The sequence below is a fragment of the Pteropus medius genome, unplaced genomic scaffold (genome assembly GCF_902729225.1).
Source record: "Pteropus medius unplaced genomic scaffold, Ma_sr-lr_union100, whole genome shotgun sequence".
In the NCBI taxonomy this organism is placed as follows: Eukaryota; Metazoa; Chordata; class Mammalia; order Chiroptera; family Pteropodidae; genus Pteropus; species Pteropus medius.
The window spans coordinates 27,558,881-27,579,684 of record NW_024342471.1 but is presented as its reverse complement, the minus strand read 5'-3'; the positions used below and the strand labels follow the sequence as shown (position 1 = coordinate 27,579,684).

At 66.5% G+C, this 20,804-nt stretch overlaps 3 protein-coding genes across 4 annotated transcripts; 2 read left to right on the top strand and 1 right to left on the bottom strand.

The window, feature by feature from the left end:
• The first annotated feature begins 1,213 nt into the window (after positions 1-1,213).
• On the top strand, positions 1,214-9,115 carry SRMS (src-related kinase lacking C-terminal regulatory tyrosine and N-terminal myristylation sites). 2 transcript variants are annotated; one of them, XM_039864815.1, is made up of 8 exons: positions 1,214-1,942; positions 5,010-5,131; positions 5,699-5,865; positions 6,419-6,557; positions 6,639-6,797; positions 7,292-7,473; positions 7,572-7,728; positions 7,866-9,115. In XM_039864815.1, exons 1-8 carry the CDS (start codon positions 1,551-1,553, stop codon positions 8,057-8,059), a joined length of 1,512 nt encoding a protein of 503 aa, XP_039720749.1. In that variant the 5' UTR covers positions 1,214-1,550; the 3' UTR covers positions 8,060-9,115. The 2 variants fall into 2 exon arrangements, with proteins under 2 accessions (XP_039720749.1, XP_039720748.1); XM_039864814.1 differs by having other exon boundaries at positions 6,416-6,557.
• A 1,637-nt stretch (positions 9,116-10,752) lies between these two features.
• PTK6 (protein tyrosine kinase 6) lies at positions 10,753-18,857 on the top strand. The gene is made up of 8 exons (XM_039864816.1): positions 10,753-11,104; positions 12,588-12,709; positions 13,025-13,185; positions 13,739-13,892; positions 14,456-14,617; positions 15,672-15,853; positions 16,984-17,137; positions 17,372-18,857. Exons 1-8 carry the CDS (start codon positions 10,875-10,877, stop codon positions 17,557-17,559), a joined length of 1,353 nt encoding a protein of 450 aa, XP_039720750.1. The 5' UTR covers positions 10,753-10,874; the 3' UTR covers positions 17,560-18,857.
• A 113-nt stretch (positions 18,858-18,970) lies between these two features.
• Positions 18,971-20,426, bottom strand: PPDPF (pancreatic progenitor cell differentiation and proliferation factor). The gene is made up of 5 exons (XM_039864817.1): positions 20,271-20,426; positions 19,789-19,869; positions 19,575-19,652; positions 19,405-19,501; positions 18,971-19,324 (listed from the first exon to the last, which is right to left on the bottom strand). Exons 2-5 carry the CDS (start codon positions 19,841-19,843, stop codon positions 19,210-19,212), a joined length of 345 nt encoding a protein of 114 aa, XP_039720751.1. The 5' UTR covers positions 19,844-19,869; positions 20,271-20,426; the 3' UTR covers positions 18,971-19,209.
• Positions 20,427-20,804: the final 378 nt, after the last annotated feature.

Sequence of the window (20,804 nt, the reverse complement as noted above, 5' to 3'; positions counted from 1 at the left end):
GGCGGAAGAGGACACTCCCTGCCTTCCCTGACCACCAGAGGGTGTGTTGGAGCCCACAGGCGGGACCGTTTGGCTTTGTGGCTCCGGGGCATCTCTGGAAAGAACTGTGTCCTGAGTGCTGGCCAGGAGCTTGGTCACCACTAGAGGGCTCCATCACGGCCTGAGGACGCCTCCCTGCAGCCGCATGGGTCAGAGGCCTGGCTTCCTAGAAGTCGTGTACCCCGAGGATTTAGGGGGGCCCATCTGCAAAAACCCAGACTCAGGTGGTGGGCGGGAGCTGCACGGCTTTCCAGAGCCCCTACTTCTGCGGAAGTAAATGTGCTCTTCTCAATGCCCTTCCTCCACAATGGGCTGCCCTTGGGACCCCTGACTCCCCCAGCCCACCGCATAGCTGCCGCATCTTTGTAATTGTACAAGGTGCTCCCCTGGGTGTGTGTACAGGGAGCCCCCGGGGGGTGTTACAGAGAGGGGTCTGCTGTCATCTGTGATGTCGCTGGATGCTGAGGGGCTTGGCTGGGAGAGGCTTCTGTGGGGAGCAAGAGCAGGCTGCCTGGGGCAGGGTCCTGCCACGGACCCACCCCAGAACCCCGCCCTGCCCGGCCCTCTGCCCAGAGCACAGACCAAGCTGGGTAGTGGGCAGTTTGCCTGAGTGCGCAGGGGCCTGGGTCTGTCCAGGGAGAGAAGCAAGGGGAAGCATGCCCCGAGCTGGCCTTACCCGCCCTTCCCATCATCCCAGTTCATGCCCCTGAGCCGGGGATCAGAGGGTAGCCAGCCCCTCCTACGGGGACCCAGGCAGGGGCAGGGGTGGGGGAGGAAGGGGCTGCCCAAGACTCCACCCCGGCCCACCCAAGACTCTACCCCGAACCCGCCCCAGGCCCCGCCCTCTCAGCCCGCCCAAGACCCTACCCCGACCCCCCAGGCCCCGCCACTCAGGCGCCCAAGACCCCACCCCGGCCCCCAGGCCCCGCCCTACTCTCCCGACGCGCCAAGACCCCGCCCCGGACCGCCCCAGGCCGCTTCCCTCTCTTGCCCAAGGACTATTTATTCCCCAAGTCCATGCTCGACATGAGACCCCACCCTGGACTGCCCCAGGCTGCTTCCTCTCAGCTCGCCCCAGGCCCCACCCTTATTTGGGCTCGCCTACTCGACGCTCCCAAGAGCCCACCCCGGACTGCCAGGCCGCCCCCCCAGAGCCACTCCCGGGGCTCCTGCCCCAGTCGCAGTTGGCTTTGAGCAGCTGGGGTCCTGCCCCCAAGACACCTACCTAAGAGGTGGAGAGGAGCGGTCGCCGTGTGGCCTGGGGCTGGAGGACCACCCTGTGTCCCAGCCGAGTCTGAACACCAGCCTGGAGGTGGTCAGGGGGCTGTGCGCGCCTGCTCCGAGGACCCTGTGGAGTGACCTGTCTCCCACACCTCGCCAGCGGGGACGCACGCGGCGAGGCTCCGACACTCGCCGTCCCACCGGCCCTTCCAGTTCCTTCATCGGAAGTCCCCTCCCCTGCAGGGCCCTGGGCGCCGCGTGGTGACTGGGTTCGGGGTACCGCGGGGGTCATGGAGCCCTTCCTCAGGAAGCGGCTGGCCTTCCTGTCTTCCTTCTGGGACAAGATCTGGCCGGCGGACGCTCCAGATGGTGGCATCCACCGCTTCCCTGGCCCCGACAGGGACGCTGGGCTGGAGCCCCCTGCCTGCGAGTCCCGGGCCGCGGAGCCTCCCGCCCCCAAGCTCGGCAGCCCGTGGGCGCAAGGGCAGCTCGTCAGGGCTCTCTGCGACTTCTCGGCGCGGTGTGTGGACGAGCTGAGCGTCAGCTGCGGGGACAGGCTCTACGCCCTCAGGGAAGACGGTGACTATATCTTTGCTCGAAGGCTCTCTGGCCCGCCCAGCATGGGGCTCGTGCCCACAGCCTGTGTGGCCAGGGCCACCCCCGAGACTCTCTCAGACCAACCGTGAGTACCACCTGCTCTGGGTGTCAGGGGCAAGCACAGGATGGAGCTTGCGGCCGGCTCCCTCAGGCCCCGCCGTCCAGGGGGCACGGTGTGGCGCTCACAGCAGTGACTGTGCCTGGACAGGTCCAGCGGCCAGTTGGCTGGACAGCATGTATGTATGCTGCTGTCACATGGGAACTCAGCCCGGACCTGAGCACTCACAGCCTCCGAGTCCACGGCGTTGGCTGAGGGGTCTCTGCTTGGAGGGCGGGGCCTAGGGCCTGGGGCGCAGCTCTGAATGAGACGGGCACGGCCTTGTCCTCTCCCAGGGAGGACACGGGTGTGCAGAGAGGCCATCGCATGTCCCTCCTACTGGAGGGGTGAGATGGTGACAGAGTGCAGGGGTGATGAGCTGGGCCAGAGAGGGGTGCTCGCCTGCCCCTTATCCCCTCCGCCAGCACTGGGCCCGGTACGGGGCACAGACGACCCTCCCAGAGAGGCTTGTCTGGGGAGTAGACACAGGTGGGGAAGCCCGCCCACTCCTCCAGGACTGCCTGAGGCCCCCGGACTGGGGCAGTCCACGGGCGGGAAGTGGTTAAAACCGACGCCTGGCTGTTTATATGCCAGTCTGTGATCGCCAGGGGAAGGCAGAGGATGGGAGCTCTCCAGGAGGGCTCCTCAGAGGAGGTGACCTCTCAGCTCAAGCTCCAGGTCCGTAGGACAGGCCAGCCTCCTGGTATAGTTGTATGCCAGCTCCTCGCAGGATCCTGCCATATGGCAGTGGACATAGCCCATGGGCCTCAAGCATCTCCCCAAACTCTGGACGTTACCCCTACCCTTGTTTCCCCTGAATGCAGTGGGCCAGTCTGGCTGTCATGGCCATCGCCATCTCTGACATCTAGATGGATAGGGCATCAGCAAGGGGGGCCCTCAGGGACAAAGAGGCCTCCTTCCAGCCCCAGCGTGCACAGAGGGGGCGTGCTGGGTGAGAACGGTCCCGAAGCTGGTTGGTGAACAGGGCCGGCAAAGGCCGGCCCCACGGCCCAGTCAGGCTGCCCTTCTCTGCTGCCCAGACCCCGCCCTGATGTGGGTCCCTGATCTCAAGCCCTGCACATGTCCGCTGCAGACCAGCACTAGGTCTTAGCTTCATTCAAGCTGTGTCCAGCCTCCTGGGACTGCTCAGTGTCCCCGGGCTCTGAGGGATTTGCAGATGTCAGGGGAAGGTGCTTTCTGAGGGGACCAAGCGACCGTTCTGATGGGGCGAGGCGACAGCACTCCAGGTGTGGGGGACAAACAGTTCTCCGCAGGAGGCTGGGGGTGGGGAGGGGCCGATGACCGTCCGCCAGGTGAAGCTGGAAGGCTGACCGCATTCACAGGGGCACTAGCCCCAGTCACCAGCCGCTCAACCTCCATGCGGGGCCTCGGCGCTCAGCCTTACCTCGCCCACTGCCCCATGCCCCAGTGGGGGACCCCAAGGGCATCCCTACGCTGCTGTCCTGGGAGGGGCCACCAGAGCACCTGCACACCCGAGAGGCTCTCTGGTGGCAGGTCCCAGAAGGCGGGGCTCGGCTGCAGGGGACCCTCAGTGCAGAGCCTGGCAGCCTCAGGGCCGTACCTCCTGCTCTGCAATCAGTGTGTCCCCAGAATGTCTGTCTATCTGCTTTCCCTGAGCCTACCACCCCAGCAGGTGTCGTCTGAGGACCCGTGTAACGTCCACATGTCCTGGACCCTTCGCCACCAGCCCCACCTGCTGATTTTACCTTCTAATGTCCCTGGGGCCTCTGCCTGCCACCCACAGTGCCCCACCTCTTCCTGTCTCCAGCTTTATCCCCTCCAGCCCGGCCACCCACCCCCAGCTCTGGTGTTGGTTCCCAGGCCCCTCCCACAGCTCCCAGGTCTGTCCCTGCCCCCCTCCTGCCTGGCCCTGCCCTCGCCCCAGGCTCCAGCAGCACCCGCCAGCCTAAGACGGCACAGCTTTGCCCACCCAGCCCCCTCTTTTCAGGGCACCCCAACCTTGGGTTGACTCACTTTGAGTCATGCTTTGGGCCCCCTGGTGGTCTAAGAGCCAGACCCTGTGCTCTCCCTCAGGGTGGGTGAGGGGTCACGCTCACGAGGTCGTCCCTGAGGGTCTGTGGCTCCCTCTCAGGGACAGACCTCCTGCCACTGGGTCCCTGGAAGTTGACTCAGGTGTGAGGTTCCCCGACCTGGGCCTTGGGGAGCAGACCCAGGAGATGGGGTGAGGCCAGGAGTCACACCTGGCCTGACTCAGGTGGACTGCTGGCCCAGCTGGGGTGCAGACAGGGGAGCCCCAGGCGGGCCCCTGACCCAGCCCATGCTCAGGTGTGAGGGTCCCGCCTTCTGCAGACGAGGAAAGGGAACATTTCCACATGCGCAGAGGGCCAGGGTGCTGGCCAGGTTCCTCGGTCATGGACACTCACTGCCCCAGCTCTCTCTGTCCTCTCCTGACCTCCTGCCCAGCCTGGCTCAGGCCACCTCCTCTCGGGCAGTCCCAGCTGCTGCAGGACTGAGGCTGGCTTCTCCTATCCCCACGTGTCCACCTCCCAAGGCACATGGGCCGTGCCCAGCCAGGTGGCACCCATGGTCCTCCAGGCCGCACCTGTAGCCCAGCCCACATACCTAGCATCGTCAGGGCCCCTGGTCCCCAGTGGACCCCCACCCCTCACAGGGACTTGGCAGTCTTGAGTTTGACAGGTTCAGCCCGTACCCAGGGTTGGCGGTCACTTTATGGCAAGAGTAATGGAAAATCTGTGGCTGAGGTGAGTGGCTGGTCTCACCTAACACAGGTCACTGCAGGTGGCTATGTCAGCTCTATGCTGGCCCGATCAGCCCTCCTGTTTCAGTCCCGATCACTCTGGAGGCTGGGCACGGGGGGCTGGGACAGGCACAGACCCCCGGCCAGGACCCCAGCATGGGGCAGCCTGTGCACCTTCTCCCTGGGAGATGGCGGACGGTCGGGGCTCAGCCCTGCCGCCCGCACGGAGCGGGCACAGGGGGGTCTGATCTGTGTGGGGCCAGGAGTCACTCAAGGCTGGGCCTGCCTAGTGACTACCATGCCCACCCTTTACAGCTGGTACTTCAGTGGCATCAGCCGAACCGAGGCCCGGCGGCTGCTCCTGTCCCCGGCCAATGCCCCAGGGGCCTTCCTCATCCGGCCCAGTGAGAGCAGCCAGGGGGACTACTCGCTGTCAGGTATGAGGGTGGCCCTTGTGCCCCTGTGCCCACGGAGGCGCCCGGCCCAGCCCAACCCGCCTGGAACATTGCTGACCTTGGGGTGGTTGCTCCCCAGGCAGTGCCGGCCCCTCGCCCATGCCTGGCCCCACATCGGGCCTGAGCCCCCGCTGCTGCTTGCCTCGTGTCTGCTCAGCCCTTCGCTCGCTCGCTCGCTCATTTATTCACTTACTCTGCTCACCTGCTGACTCACTCATTTCCTCATCTACTCATTGATTCACTCGTTTCCACTCATGTATTCACCTGTTCACTCCTCCATCCGTCCCTCGCCCCTTCGCCCCTTCACAGTCCTCCTCCTTCACGGACTTCCTCGCAGCGTCCGTCAGTCACCAAGCGTCCATGGGTGCCTACTCTGCAGCTGCCCACTGTGGCCCGCAGCTGCCCACACTCCCTCTTTCCATATGCAGCTCCGGCCACTGTCTCAAGGCCAGATCTGAGCCAGGCCTGGAGAAGGGGTGTGGTGGTCCCCTGGGGGGTGTGGGGCCTGGGAGGGTCCGGTGCTCGGCCTCCATCTCTGTCCCCTCCCAGTTCGGGCCCAGGCCAGAGTCCGCCACTACCGCATCTGCACGGCGGCCGACGGCGGCCTCTACCTGCAGAAGGGCCGTCTCTTCCCCAGCCTGGAGGAGCTGCTCACCTACTACCAGGCCAACTGGAAGCTGATCCAGAACCCGCTGCTGCAGCCCTGCGTGGCCCAGGTGGGCTGCCCCCCTGCCTGCCTGGCTGCCCCTCCGCCGTGGGGGTCTGATGAGGCCGAGAGCCCCACATCTGCCTGCTGCGTCTGCTCCCCCAGGTGTCACATCTCCGCCTTGGGGGCTGCTGGGGGGGGAATCCTGGCAGGGCAGCAGCCGGAGGGCAGGGGTGAGCTTGGGGAGGCATCTGCGGAGGGCCCCGGGTGGAGGGTGTGGGAGGGGACGCTGACTCAACCGTCTGCGCCTGGCCTGGAGCCCCAGCTCTGCCCAGACCAGCTGTCCTGCTGGGGCCGGGTGGTGAGCCGGTTCCTCTGGTCCCGTAATGACAGCCCAGCCGGGCAGTAATGAGTGTTTGTGGATGGAGGGCCATCGCCAGCAGAGGTGCCACTTAGGTCTGGGGCCAGGCCCAAGGAGCTCGGCACCTGGCCCCCCCACCCCAGCCGGGGCCAGAGCTGGGTGTGTGCTGGGGCCCAGGTACAGACGCCTGGTCCTCTGGGGAAACTGCCCACTGGGCCGGGGACACGGGCCTTGGCGCTGAGTGCCCCCACCCCCACAGAAGTCCCCCGAGCAGGACGAGTGGGAACGGCCGCGCTCCGAGTTTGCCCTGCACAGGAAGCTGGGCGAAGGCTACTTTGGGGAGGTGTGGGAAGGCCTGTGGCTGGGCTCGGTCCCTGTGGCAGTGAAGGTCATCAAATCAGGTGGGTGAGGCCCCAGCCCGGGGGGAGGGGCAGCCGCAGGTGGGGGGGGCGGGCCCTGAGCCTCGCCTCGCCCTCCCGCAGCCAACATGAAGCTGGCCGACCTCGCCAAGGAGATCCAGACGCTCAAGAGCCTGCGTCACAAGCGGCTCATCCGGCTGCATGCCGTGTGCTCCGTGGGCGAGCCGGTGTACGTCGTCACCGAGCTCATGAGCAAGGGCAGCCTGCAGGCCTTCCTGGGCAGTGAGTGCGGCCCCTCGCAGCGGCCTGTGTGCGGCCGCGCCCTCCCGGCCCGGGGGACAGACACCTGCCCGCCTCTCGGCCAGGCCTTTGTCACTGAAGCTGGATTTCCAGAGGCCCTGGGGCTGTGGGCGACTCTGGCCAACAGTGGGCTCAGGGTCCCTGGTCTGGGCCAGGCCTGGCCTTATGGAGGGACAGTCAGTGTGGGGTTCCAGACCGGGTGGAGGGCAGGTGGGGGCAGGCCCGTCTGGGTCACCAGCCTGAACGAGGTCTGCATGGACCCAGCTCAGCCCTCCGTGTCCCCCACCCCAGCTGGCCCTTCTGTGCTCCCAGGCCCCAAGGAGTAGCTTGCCTTGAGCAGTCCCTGGGGCTGCAGTGCCCGCTGCAGCTTTGGCGGGTGGTGCTGTCCTCACCCCGTCTCACAGATGGGGAACCGGAGGCACAGAGGGATGTCACCGGGAAGACGCCAGCCCCCTGACTGCCGGCCCTCTCTGCAGGCCCCGAGGGCCGGGCCCTGAGCCCGCCTGTCCTGCTGGACTTCGCCTGCCAGGTGGCTGAGGGCATGAGCTACCTGGAGGAGCGGCGGATCGTGCACCGGGACCTGGCCGCGAGGAACGTGCTCGTGGGCGATGCCCTGGCCTGCAAGGTGGCCGACTTCGGCCTGGCCCGGCTGCTCAAGGTCAGTGTGGGCTCAGGCCCCTGCCTGGGGCAGGGCACCGAGTGGCTGGGAGGGGCAGGCACTACTCCGCCCACCCCAGCATGGTGTCCCCTCACCAGGATGATGTCTACTCCCCGAGCAGCGGCTCCAAGATCCCCGTCAAGTGGACGGCGCCCGAGGCGGCCAACTACCGTGTCTACTCCCAGAAGTCGGACGTCTGGTCCTTCGGAGTGCTGCTCTACGAAGTGTTCACTTACGGCCAGTGTCCCTATGAAGGTGGGCTGCCAGGCTTCCCGGGGTGGGAGGGGTGCGGGGAGACCAGGCCCCAGGGCTGCTGGCTCAGCAGGGGCAGGGCCGGGTGAGGGCCGAGGGAGGTCTCCACGGATGCCTGGCCCCTCTCACCCCCTCCCCAGGAATGAGCAACCAGGAGACTCTGCAGCGGATCGCGAGGGGCTACCGCCTGCCGCGCCCCGCCGCCTGCCCGGCCGAGGCGTATGCGCTCATGCTGGCGTGCTGGCAGGCCAGCCCGGAGGAGCGGCCGGCCTTCACGGCACTGCAGGAGAAGCTGGGCGCCATCCGTGGGCGCCTCCCCCCTGCCCTCACGTGACCCCGGGCACTGGGCTGCGGCTGGGCCTCTCCTCCCCGGGGGCCCCCAGGACGGTGTTTGTTGTCAACGTGGACAGGGGTGCCGGGTTGTCCGGAAGTGCCACAGAGACCCTGGCCGTGGGCCTCAAGGCGGACACGCACACGTGTGCGCACACGAGGCAGACACGTGCAGACACACGTGCAGACACCCACCCGGGGAGAGGAGGGGTCGCCGTCCGCCTGGGTGGCCAGGACTCGGCAGAGAAGGCCAGCTAGAGCCGGTGTTCGGGGTGGCCTCAGGGAGACTGTGGACAGAGGAGTCCTGAGCCCAGGCCGAGGCCCCTCCTGCTGGCACCTGCCTGCTGCCCTTGGCCCCCTGGACTCTCTCCAAGGTCAAGAGCAAGAGGCATGGCTTCCCAGTTTTTTCTGAAGTCCCTTGGCCCTGTTTAAGGGCCAGGGGCGGGGCTCCCAGGGGCACACCAAGGACTGTGCACGCAAGCAGTGGCACTCAATAAACGCGTGTGACGGACTCAGGCACGCACAGGGATGTGTCGCCCAAGGGCCTTGATCCCCAAACCAGAGCTGCAGCTGACGGGCCATCCGCCTGCCGGTCTGCCGCGGCTGGGGCTGGGTCGGGGTGCCGGGAGGACGGGCCGGCGGTGGGTGGCTCTTTTGGGGGATGGGTGCCCCCGTGGTCGGTTCTCTGGGGGTGGGACAAGGTGAGACGAAGCCAGCATGTCTGCTTCGGGGGTGGGGGTCTGGCGCCGGCCCTGTGCAGTCAGGCAGGGTGCAGGGTGAGCGCCGTGGGATGCAGACAACTGGGTGACAGCCGTCTGGAGCAGAGAGCAGCGTTCCCAGTGAGCCCACCCCCCACCCAGCCTGGTTCCAGACACAGCCAGAGCCACCGAATACAGCTGGGCGCCCGTGACCGTTGTTTGTTGCTCGCCTGCCCAGCTGCAGATAGGTACAGAGAGGACGGGGCACAGCGGCAGGGTCTGCCTTCGGGATGCCCGACCCCCACCCTGCCGGGAGCCCTTTGCTGACAGCTGTGCCCCAAAGGCTTGTGGGGACAGAAGGGGCAAAGGCATGCCCGGCTGCCCTCGGCTCAGTGATCCTGGAGGGAACGGCCGCTGCACAGTTTAGGGCCAGCCTCACCACTGACCACAGGCCCTGCCTGTGCAGGACGGAGCTGGGACCCTTGACTGCAGGGTGCCCTCTGACCCCCTGGAGCCACAGGAGGACACAGCTGTGCAGGGCTGGCGTGGTGGGGGCGGGGGATGAGCATTCGGCAAGAAGGGTGGGGGCAGCACAGAGGGAGGAGGAGGAGCTGGCCACTTGAGGGCCCTGATCAGGCTGGCTGTAGGGTAGGGCCGAGCATGGAGGGCGGGAGCCCCTTGGAGCCTCAGCAGCCAGGCTGGGACTGCCCACCCCGGATGGAGGGTGGGGGCGGGAGTGTTTGGCCTGAGCTGCATGAGACCCCAAGCAGCAGCCCTTGACTCTCGTCCTGTCCTGGGAGAGGTGGGGCCCAGCCCTGGCATGTGGGCCCGAGGGCGAGGGCTTGAGCTGAGCTCCTCCAGGCTGGGGGCCCTCCTCCTTGCTGGGAGCTGAGGTGAGCTGAGCGAAGGGAGGCTGGGCTGGCGGCCAGTGCCGGGCAGGAATGTGCTGGGCTGGGCATGGCACCTGGCCAGGGAGGCAGGTGTGCGTGGGGTCATCCCTGGAGTCTCACCAGCCACATGCTGGACAGGTTTGTGCTCCAGAGCCTCGGGGTGGGGGCGGGGCGCTCAGTCTCGAAACCTTGCTTCCTGGTGTGGCCCAGGTAGAGCCCCAGGTACTCCTGCACCCAGTGACACGTGAGGTCCCCTGGACACAGGCTCACGGGCCAGGCCCTGGGCTGAGGGGCCAGAGGGAATTGGTGAGCAGCGGGGGGAGGGGGCTTGGAGCACCCGGGGCCCACAGGTGCTTAGCAGCCCCCATCAGCCTCCCCTCCCGTCTGCTGCCCCTCCATACCTCAGCGGGAATGGTGCTGGGCTGTGACTTTGTGAGCAGCACACGTGCCTGTCCCTCCTCCACAGATGGAGTGGCTGTGCCACCACTGTCTCCAACGGAAGGGGGCGTTCCAGCCCGTGGGGTTCAGCGGCCATCTGCTTTCACAGTCCCCCTGTCTTGGTGGAGCCCCCGGCCCCCCCCCCGCCCCCCGCCGATGGGGAAGTAACTCAGGCCCCAGGCTGACCCTAGTCTGCAACCCTTACCCCAGGCCCCTCCTGTCTCTCCAGAGGCCCGTGCTCGGGACCCTGCGGCCACCACAGCCCTTGTGTGGGCAGGGCATGGGTGGGGTGGGCTCGTGGGGAGAAGCGGGTGCCGGGACCGGGACCGGAGCGAGAGGCAGCGCCCACCTGGGCTTCCAGCAGCTACTGCCGAGGGCCTGCTGCCCCCGTGTCCTGGCTTGGTCCCAGTGGCCCTGGAGGTTTGGGAAGGGAGTGACTGGTCCTTCAGCCTTGGTCCCTCCCAGTCCAAGGCTCGGACCCCAGGAGGACCCTGTCTGACTGGTCACTCTGCTCTCTCTCGCTCTGGCTCGGGTCCGGCCACGTGGTCACTTGGCAGGTGGGCAGGAGCGCTGCTCACACTGGCCGGCCCTGGCAGGTGGGAGGATAGGCGGGGGCTGCTCGGCCCTCGGGCGGAGCCCAGGGTGCTGAGGAGGCGCCTGGCCCAGGGAAGTGCGCCAGCTCCTCAGCTGGGTGGGGTGGCCGGTCGGCTTGGCCCCGCCCACCTCCGTGCTCGCAGCCGGCCCAGTGACAGGCGGCAAGGCCAGGTGGCCTGGTCCTGCTGCCGCAGTGGCCATGGTGTCCCGGGGCCAGGCTCACCTGGGCCCCAGGTACGTGGGGCTCTGGGACTTCGAGGCCCGCACGGCCGAGGAGCTGAGCTTCCGGGCGGGGGACACCTTCCACGTGGCCAGGAGGGAGGATGAGTGGTGGTGGGCCACGCGGCTGGACGCAGCGGGCAGGGCCCTGGCCGAGGGCTATGTGCCCCGCAACTACCTGGCTGAGAAGGAGACGGTGGAGTCTGAGCCGTGAGTGTCCCTGCGCCCTCTCCAAGGTCCCCACCCCCCCCGCTGCCCCTCAGGAGCTGGGGTGGGGGTCGCAGAGGGGCAGCATCGCACTGCGGGCGAGCCCGGGGAGGGTGGGGGTGCTGGCTGGCGAGACTCACGGCTCACTGGACCTGTGCCCTCGTCAGGGCTGGACCCCCCACCGGTCCCGGGAGTGCTGACGGGGCTTTGCCAGGTGATGTCTGGGGGCTGGGGCACCGAGGTGTGTGGCCCTCCCCTGTGGTTACTTCATGGCTCCAGGACCCAAACAGGACAGAAAAGGCCACAGTGGGCTTCCGCGAGGCTGACAGGGTCTTCGTGGGAGTTCGGGGCGGAGACGCAGCCTTTCGGGGAGCAGGCTTCACTCACCTTTCAAATAACCGAAACCAGATGCATGACCTAGTTAGGAGGAGGAGGCCATTGCAACATGCCCGTCTGGGGCGTGGGCTTCCGGCTCTGCTCCCTGCACCCTCGCGGCTGCCCCGTCACCGGCAAGGTGGCTTCAGGAGGTGGCGGCAGCCCCTGGGCACTGCCCAAGGATGCCTGAACCACCACGGGCAGCCTGCTGTGGGCACGTCCGCAGCGGCCTGGGGTGGCTCCTCTGAGCTCCGGTGCGGGGGCCCAGCAGGGGGCGCTCCTCTGCAGCCCACCTGCGCATCCCGTGTCACTCACCATTCACCCGCCTTGACTGAGCGCCCGCTGGGTGCTGTTCCCGCCCACTGACGGGAGCTGAGCAGGAAGCAAGCTCAGTGGGAAATAGGACAGCTTCAAAGGCATGGGTCCCACGACGGGCATGACGCGGGGGGCGGGGTGGGGGGAGGCCCTGAGAACCAGCAATTTTGAGAAGCGGGAAGGAGGCAGGGTGGATGGGCGAGTGACAAGGGTCTGAGGTGTGCGGGGTCGGTCTGGAGTGGGCATGGACCCACAGTGCCATGACCCAGGGTACCAGGGGCAGAGCGGCTGGCAGCAGAGGTCAGCTGGGGCGCTCGCAGGCCCCACGCTGCTGCCCCGAGCCCAGGGGCTGGCTGCTGGTGTGGGATGCACGAGTGTGTGAGTGTGTATACGTGTGTGCAGACGTATGTGTTGAATGAAGCACATGTGTGCGCGGCCTGCTGCTTGACACCCAATCCCAGGTCTCATGGCGCTGGAGCAGTGTGTCTGTGGCCCGGGTCACAGGAGGTGGTCACAGAATCACAGGACAATGTGGCCCCATGGGATGAACAACACGTCTCTGGCATAGGGTGGCTCCGACCCCACTGACAGGATGGGGGGACCTCTTATGGGTCACTAGGGCCTTTCTTGGTGCCCGGAACCAGCCACCTGGGACACTCGGGGTCTATGATGGGCGAAGAGGGGCCTGGGTCATGGGCAGTATCGGAGGGCAGCTGTGGGTCGGGGCTGGCAGCATGAGGAGGCGGAGGGGTGCCGTGGGGTCGGCGTAGGGTCAGCGTGGGCTCTGGACCCCCAGGTGGTTCTTCGGCCGCATCTCCCGCTCGGAGGCCTCGCACCGGCTGCAGGCCGCGGGCACGGAGCCCGGGACCTTCCTGATCAGGGCCAGCGAGAAGCCAGGCGCCGACTACGTGCTCTCGGGTATGGCAGCCCCCACCGTTCCCCCGGCCCCTAACCCTCCCTCTGGCATGCGGGGGGCCTGGCCCCTCTGGCCTGGCCTGTCCCGCTGGCCTCAGTGTCCAGGCCGTCTCTTCCATCCCTAGGGACCCCTGAGAGGGCTGCGGGCCCAGCCCGGCCGGGCGGCTCTCTGCCGGGGTCCTGGGCCTGGGTTTCTCCTTGCCCTGCTGGGCGCACCCCGTCTCTCCCCCTCGCACCCCTCGCCTTCTTCTGGCTCCCCTCTGAGGGGGTGGTCCCAGGGGCGCACACGCCTGTTCACACGTGTCCCCCCTGCTCCAGTGCGGGACAGGCAGGCCGTGAGGCACTACAAGATCTGGCGGCGGGCGGGCCGGCTGCACCTCAGCGACGCCGTGTCCTTCCCCAGCCTGCCCGAGCTCGTGGACCATCACCGGACCCGGAGCCTGTCCCACGGCCTGCGGCTGACCCTGCCCTGCTGGAAAGTAGGGCCGCCCCCCGCCCTGCCCGCCCCAGCCCTGCCCCACTACGGCCCATGACGACACGGACTCCTGGGGTCACACAGGGTGGGCGGCCGTCCTGACAGGCTGACCGGCTGGAGTGGACCCCAAGGGACACTGGCTGGTCCCGTGGAGCTGGGCACGGGCCGGAGGCTGGGGCGGGGACGTGCCCTTCTTTGCCACGTCACTCCCGCTCCATGGCCAGCAGAGGTCACGTTGCTCCGCCATGTCCTGAGTCTCTCTGGGCCTGTGGGAGCCAGGTGACAAGGGCATGTGCCCTGGCCAGCAGCTGGACGGGTTTTCTGAGTGGCACTTGGGCCATTATAACTGGCCCAGAGCAGGCGGTAAGGGTGGCACATGTTTGCAGGACATAGCAGGGGCCAGCCCCTGGGGGAGCCTGGAGTGTGGTCACGCTCTGCACCCTGGGATTCCCCAGCTGACCCGAGATTGGTCAGGGGCTCCCCCTGCCGGGCGCGTTGGGAACTCCTGGGGGGTGTTCTGTGCGAGGAGCCCCCACCGCCCTGCCCTGTCTCTCCAGCACGAGCCGGAGCCCCTGCCCCACTGTGCTGACTGGGAGAGGCCTCGGGAGGAGTTCACGCTCTGCAGGAAGCTGGGGTCCGGCTACTTTGGGGAGGTCTTCGAAGGGTTCTGGAAGGGCCAGGTCCGAGTGGCCATTAAGGTCATCGCCCGAGGTAAGCGGCCCTGCCCCCAAGCCCACCCACAGGGCACCGGCCTCACTCACTGGGGGTGGGGCCGAGCCAGACCAAGGCCCTTATGACCCGCGTGCCACATGCTGCCCTAAATTGTGCCACATGTGGCACCTATAGCAGTATGGAGGTGACATTTCCCTTTCGATTTCAAATGTTTTTACCTAAATGCATTTATTGTGAGGGTACCTTAAATTCTTAGTGAATGGAATACCACTAAAATCACTAGATCACTAGAAATCGGGAAAGGTCCATCTACAATCTCCCTGGGAAGCACCACGGGCCCTGGCCCTGGGAACGTACTGGGGGTTGTCCCAGCTCCGTATCTGACTTGGGCAGGTGTTGGCCAAATGTGGGTACTGATGGTGTCTGGGGTGCTGTGAGAGCAGAGGGTGGAGACAGTGGGTAGGGTGCTGGGGTGTCCTGGGACTAGGTCATGTCTGCCCTGGGAGTTGGGGCATCCCGGCAGGGCGCCCACACTCACTGAGTGTGGGTGGGTGGGGAGGCGGCCGCAGGGCTGCACCCACTGAGGCCACCCTCACCTGCAGATGACCTCCTGCACCAGCACACCTTCCAGGCGGAGATCCAGGCCATGAAGAAGCTTCGGCACAAGCACATCCTGGCGCTGTACGCTGTGGCATCCGTGGGGGACCCCGTGTACATCATCACAGAGGTCATGGACAAGGGGAGCCTGCTGGAGCTGCTGCGCGGTGAGCGGGGGCAGCGCCTGCAGCTCCTTGCAGCAGACCAAGGGGCCACGGGCTCGCTGGAGGGAATGGGAGAGACCTGCACCATACACGGGGTCACCCCCACACCATACACGGGGTGGCTGGGGGGCTCTTGAAGCCTTTGTCAGGTCTTTCTGTTTAAAAGCATCTGTCCACTGCGGGAATGTGAGGGAATCCAGTAAGTACACACAGGACGAGCCACTCCCGATTCCTGCGCCCACAGGTGACAGGCTGCTTTTCCATGGCACCGGTGGGGCTGCTCCCAGCCAGCTTCCCAGCACGCAGGCCTGGCCCTCTCCGCTTTTCTCTTTTCCTAGAAGGGCCGTCCCTCCTCCAGTCACTGAACGTGCACACACACTGACACGCCCACGCACACTGCACCCGTGCAGGCACACGCGTGCGCACACACACTCCCACGCGGCTTGTTGACTCAAAGGCGCCATCTGTAACGAGCCCCATGATGTAACACCCAAACCAGGCAGTCGCTGCTGCCGAGGGCACAGATGCAGCCCGTTTCAGGGCCGGTGGAAGGCGAGGATGTGCTTTGCAGGATAAGTGGCATCTGCTACGTGATGTGTGTATCTGGGAATTTATTTTTATGTATCAATGTTTGGAAAACTCAGAATATAAAACTGGACGAAAGCTGGATCGCTGCGAGCAGTGTCCCACGTCACTGACTGTTCCTGGGGAGTGAGCATTGAGTCTGCACACTCCCGTGCAGGTGTGCTGTGTCACGTAGCCAGGGGTCCGCCGAACCTTTTCAGGGTTTTTCGTGTAAGCGATGCTGTGATGGACGCCTTGGCGCTTACGTCTGAGTTCACATTTCTTTAGTGTGGGTTCCCAGGAGGGCGCTGCATTTGGGTTGACTCAGAACGACCTTCCAGAAGGGTCACGGCGGGCTCACTCTCCCAGTTTAAATCGGGCCACCTGCCCTTTGCCCCAGCCCCTCCCGAGCCCAGGAGCCAGTAGAGCATGTGACAGAGGGGACATGGCCTCAGTGGGCTGCGCTGACTCTGGCCTCCCTTTGCCTGCACAGACTCTGCTGAGAAAGCCCTGCCGGTCTCCGAGCTGGTGGACATCGCGTCGCAGGTGGCCGAGGGCATGTGCTACCTGGAATCGCAGAATTACATCCACCGGGACCTGGCCGCCAGGAACATCCTGGTCGGGGAGGGCAACATCTGCAAAGTGGGAGACTTTGGGCTGGCCAGGCTCATCAAGGTGGGTCCCCCCGGAAGGCAGGGCGCGTCCTCCCCTGTGCTCAGAGCTGCGGATTCCTGGGGTCTCCCTGAGCAGGGGCAGGGAGCCGAGGGCTGTTTCAGAGCTGGAGGGGCAGTGGGGAACCACAGGCGGAAAGGGAGGTGCCCAGGGCCTCTGCCGAGTGGATGGCCTGGTGTCCAGGGAGGAGCAGGGGCCCAGCCCTCATGCGCCCATTCGCTGTCACTGCCCCCTTCTGGCGGTCGGCCAGGGAGGAGGCTGGGCGTGGTTTGTGAGCTCAGGGCAAACATCTCCCCACGGGCCTCCCAGCCCCTGCCGCGGCCCCTCCCTACCCGTTACTCAGACCCCAGCCCGCGGCATGTACACCCCATATCCGTAAGGGCTCCAGAATACCACAGCCACACCTTCAAGACCTGACGGTGACTCCTCAGTCATCACAGGCCCTCAGAGATGTTTCCAGATTCTTTCAAATGCCATGAATGCGTTTGTTCCTTGGCAGACCCACGCCTCACAACTGCTAGACTGCCTGCTGTCTTCCCCAAACGCACTTTTTGAGAAACTTGCTCTTTTCCTGAAGCCTTAGCTCTGAATTACACTTTGCCCACCCCTGAGGCGGGGCCTGCCAGCAGGTGGGGGGACCTGTTGACGTTACCGCGATGGCCAGCGTCCAGGTCCCTTCGCTCGCCCGCGTGATAGTCTGATGGTGTAGCTCTCTCCTCATTGTAAGCCGGAGGCTTCTGGAAAGAGACGTTTCTCTAATCCGCTCGGGGGCCAGCAGTGGGGCGGGTCAGCCGGGAAGGCTGAGCGTGACTCTTGGGCTTTTTCAAGTTTGTCCGCTGGCGGCCGGCCCATCAGCCTTCCTGTGGCATCTCTGTGAACTCCTGAGTCTGAACAGACTGCGGGCTCCACCACGCGGGCTCCTCCGTCCTGACTTCCCAGCTTGGGCCACCCGCCGTCCCTTCACACTCACAGGGCGGGACCTGCCGCCTCCCCCTAGTGGTGACGTGCGGCCTGCATATGACAGTGCTCACAGGCTCCGTGCTGGGGCGCTGCACACCTGCCCACCGCAACTGGTCCGCCTGTCCGTGCTGAGGAGGGGGCGGGTGGCCCCCACAGCGCATGTCTGATTGCAGGAGGACGTCTACCTTTCCCGTGACCGCAACGTCCCCTACAAGTGGACCGCCCCCGAGGCGCTCTCCCGGGGGCAGTACTCCATCAAATCCGACGTCTGGTCCTTCGGCGTGCTCCTGCATGAGATTTTCAGCAGGGGTCAAACGCCCTATCCAGGTACCGGGCCCCTAGGGTCCCGGACTGCAGGCAAGGTGGGAGGGGCCGTCACCTGGACACCATTCTGGGGGCCCGCGCTGTCCAGGGGCGGGCATTAGAGATGGGCGCGCGCGACCGAAGCTTTCCTGGGAAGGGCGGCCCGAAGTGGGGTGTGACTTTCAGAGGGCGGGGAGGGACAGGGTAGGTGGGCACTGGCCCCCCAGACCCGGCAGCCTCCTGTCCTGCTCCCCACAGGTATGTCCAACCACGAGGCCTTCCTGCGGGTGGACGCGGGCTACCGCATGCCCTGCCCGCAGGGGTGCCCGCCCACGGCACATCGGCTGATGCTCTGGTGTTGGCACAAGGACCCTGAGCAGAGGCCGAGCTTCCAGGCTCTGCGGGAGAGGCTCTCCAGCTCCACGAGGTACGAGAGCCCGCTCTGAGCACCGGCCTCCTTGCTGCTGCCTCGGGGCTGGCCACAAGGCGCCCACAGCTCTTCTGAGCAGGCTGGACACTGGACAGGGAAGTAGCCCTCTGCGGTCTGGGGGCTGAGGCCGCCCCTTCCAAGATACCAGCTCCTGGCAAGTGCTGGGCCTCCACAGCCGACGCCAACTCTGGAAGCCTCCAAGAGTGGACCATCCCTGGCACTGACCGAAGCCCGCTGGCTCAGGCAGGCCCAGGGGCAGGCCTCCGCGGGCAGTGCACGATGGGACCCTCAGCTCTGGCTGTGCGCTCCCTTCGCCACCTGGCCCCTGCTGCCCCTAGGTGCCCCAGCAACCTATAGACGGGATGGGGCACTGCTGCCTGTTACCCTGTGCCAGGCAGCTGTCTTCTGCCATGGCCACCAGGAGGATCTGGGGACTCTGCCTGAACACTGGCCAGAAAGACAGGCTGTGGCCCAGGCTATCCTTAGGGACACCTCCCCATCCCAGATCCATCTGAGCAGGTGGGAACAAGGGCCCAGCCTACCAGCCCTGGGACCACAAGGCAGGGGACGGGGCTGCCCCATCCATCCGCCTGGACAGAGGGTTGGCAGAACACAGGCTGCCACCTGGGGCCACAAACCTCACAAGTGCCTTAGAATAAATTCATGCTAACATCTATAGCACAGGTTGAGGGGGACAGGAAAGGAAGACTCCCTTAGGGGCCACCTGAACCCCACCCAGTGGCCAGTGGAAGCCGTTCCTCTCCAAGTCCCCCACCTCACGGCAGGCTGCCCTCTCCTGGGGCACTCAACAGACATGGGTCAGCCTCTTGGCCCCTGGGGCACGTGGACACGAGGAAGCAAGATGACACAACCACTCTCCCCAGCTCCAAGCTGGACTTTGCCCCAAGCTGGGCTGTGGTGGGAAGGCAGCTATGCAGCGCCCCACTCACTCCTGTCTTAGTTTTGCGTGCCTGAGACCATGCACAGGTCCAGCCCAGAGTGTACCCCACAGGGGATAGAGGAGGTGACACCTTATGGGAAGGCACCGGGGGCAACAGCCGGTCTTGTCCCTTCCCCTCCCCTCCCTCCCTTGATGTTGGGGGCCTCTTTGGCTCTTACAGAAGGTACTGGGTCCCTCCAGCCAAAGGCTCCCAAGCTCACAGCCAGAGGTGCAGCCTCCCAGCGGCCACGGGGCCAGAAGCTGAGTCCCCTGGAGGCCCTGACCTCAAGAGCCTGTCCAGCTCCTTCGAGCAGCTTGGGGAGGGGGGATCTGGGTCAGGCCTCAGAGGTAGCCCCCAGCAAGGAGCTCCAAGAAGGCCTGGGGACAGGGCCAGCTCCCCACCCCCACTGGGAAGTAAGGCGGTTGAGTGGAGGGGTTCAGTGCCTTCTACACGCCTCAGGACACAGCTGACAGGCACCATCGGGGCTGCTGGCCGCTTGTTTATTTTGCGCTTGGTGCAAGGCACACGGTCAGGGTGTCAGGGAGGCTCGCGTGTGGCTAGGACAGGAAAGAGCGGCACTCCCAGGGTCCTTGCTGCTTCGATATTAAAGAAGCCAACCGCTTCTGCTGGCTGCAGCCTGCCTAGTCTATGGGGTGGGGCGGGGCGGGGCAAGGGACTCAGAAGAGCCCAGCGCCTCTGGAAGTCTGGTGGCTGGTGGTGGCCACTCAGGATGGGGGCCCGGTGCTGGCTGTGCTGGGCTGGCCACCAGGCTGCTTCCTTGTGGCTTCCTGAGCCAGGTCACAGGTGATCATGCTGCTGGAGGCCTGGGGAGATGGTGAGCTGGGGAGAGAGAGTGCGGTCAGAGGCTGTCCCCACCTGTCCCCACCACGTCCCACCAGCCCCCAGGGAGGTGGACTCACTGCTCTGGGGACTCCAACACTGTGGCCATGAAGGGGAGCGTGGACTTCCCGAAAAAGAAGCTCGCCCACCAGTGACCGGGGTCAGCCTTGGGGAGACCTGAGAGAAGCCAAGCGGGGTCATGGTGCTGCCGCCCACTCCTGGGGGAGAGGGGAGGTGGGCCGGCACTCACCGGGGTGGTGGGGGATGGCTTCCCCGGGGCACTCGGCACTCCCACAGGAGCTGTTACTGGAAGTGGAACCCAGGCGGCCTGGAGAGGAGAGGCAGGTCAGCTCCGGCCGAGCCCACTCCCCACTCCGCGGTTCTCGAGGGGCTGGAGCTGACGCCACGGCTGGGCGGGGAGCCGTGGTCAGGGCCGTCGGGCGGTGGGCGAGGGGCTTGCTTACGCCGGTAGTAGTCGTGGGTGGCCACGAGCGAGCCGCTGGAGGGGATGGCTGCCATGCTCCTGCTTGGGGGCTGCCGGGAACCTGCGCGAACGGAGGTGACCGCTGCCGCTGGGGCGGGGCGCTCCCGAGTCGGCCCCGTGGGCCCTCAGGAGGCGCGGCGACTCCGGGCTTGTTTACCGAGCCGGGGCGCGGCCCGAGGAGTCACGGGCCGCCCTGGGCTCGCCCCGCGCGGGCGGCTCCAACCAGCCTGAACCGGCCGCGCGGGCGGAACAAAGGCGCTTTGTGCGCGAGGCCGCCGCCTGCGGATCCGGGAACGAGCCGGGCGCCCCGCGGCCAGCGAGGCCAGCGAGCCCCGGGCGCCACGAACCCGCCCCGCGCGGCCCTGTCCCCTCCCTCCTCGCGTCCGCGCGTCCGCCCGGCGGCCGGCGTGACCGAGTGGCCACGGGCCCGCTCGACTCCGCTCGCGCGCCGTCGGCTCTCACCTCGGCGGCGACCCCTCGCGGGCCTCGGCGCACGATCGCGGGGGGCAGGGGCGGGGGCGCTAGGCCACGGAACCCATTTGCGGAGCAGACCGCGGGAGGCCGCGCCACGACCGCGGCGTGCGCACGCGCGGACGCGCCCGCTTATATGGCGGGGCCGCGCGCGTCACGGGGGCGGGGAGAGCCGGCCCCGCCCAGGTCGGGTCGCGCCCCCCCGCGCGAGGCCACGCCCCTCGGCCCGGCTCCGGCGGACCCACAGTGACGGAAGTCCAGCCTCGCAGCGTCGGTCAGCCTGGGAAGCGCGTCCGGGCCTGGCCTGGGGGGACTGGAGTCGTTAACTGACCCTCCACCCCGTCCTAGAGCAGGGCCTGTCCCCTTATCCTGGGTCCTGGCCGTCCTTTCGGATCCCAGCCCCAGCTTGTCCACTCCGTCCAGACCTGTCCAGCCCCGTGGAGGCGTCAGGGGCTCTGGACCGCGGCCCTTGCGCTCGCCGTTACAGCCCTGGCCAGAGCCCCGCGGGCCCAGCCTCCGCAGCGC

What these genes read in the sequence shown, in the direction of transcription:
- SRMS (XM_039864814.1), top strand. Translation starts at nt 1,551, where the DNA reads ATGGAGCCCTTCCTCAGGAAGCGGCTGGCCTTCCTGTCTTCCTTCTGG. An exon ending in AGTGAAGGTCATCAAATCAG is followed by an intron (nt 6,558 to 6,638) that starts GTGGGTGAGGCC and finishes GCCCTCCCGCAG; the next exon opens with CCAACATGAAGCTGGCCGAC. An exon ending in GCCTGGCCCGGCTGCTCAAG is followed by an intron (nt 7,474 to 7,571) that starts GTCAGTGTGGGC and finishes TCCCCTCACCAG; the next exon opens with GATGATGTCTACTCCCCGAG.
- PTK6 (XM_039864816.1), top strand. Translation starts at nt 10,875, where the DNA reads ATGGTGTCCCGGGGCCAGGCTCACCTGGGCCCCAGGTACGTGGGGCTC. An exon ending in CGCCGACTACGTGCTCTCGG is followed by an intron (nt 12,710 to 13,024) that starts GTATGGCAGCCC and finishes CCCCTGCTCCAG; the next exon opens with TGCGGGACAGGCAGGCCGTG. An exon ending in CCTGCTGGAGCTGCTGCGCG is followed by an intron (nt 14,618 to 15,671) that starts GTGAGCGGGGGC and finishes TTGCCTGCACAG; the next exon opens with ACTCTGCTGAGAAAGCCCTG.
- PPDPF (XM_039864817.1), bottom strand. Translation starts at nt 19,843, where the DNA reads ATGGCAGCCATCCCCTCCAGCGGCTCGCTCGTGGCCACCCACGACTAC. An exon ending in CACCCACGACTACTACCGGC is followed by an intron (nt 19,653 to 19,788) that starts GTAAGCAAGCCC and finishes TCTCCTCTCCAG; the next exon opens with GCCGCCTGGGTTCCACTTCC. An exon ending in AGCCATCCCCCACCACCCCG is followed by an intron (nt 19,502 to 19,574) that starts GTGAGTGCCGGC and finishes GGCTTCTCTCAG; the next exon opens with GTCTCCCCAAGGCTGACCCC.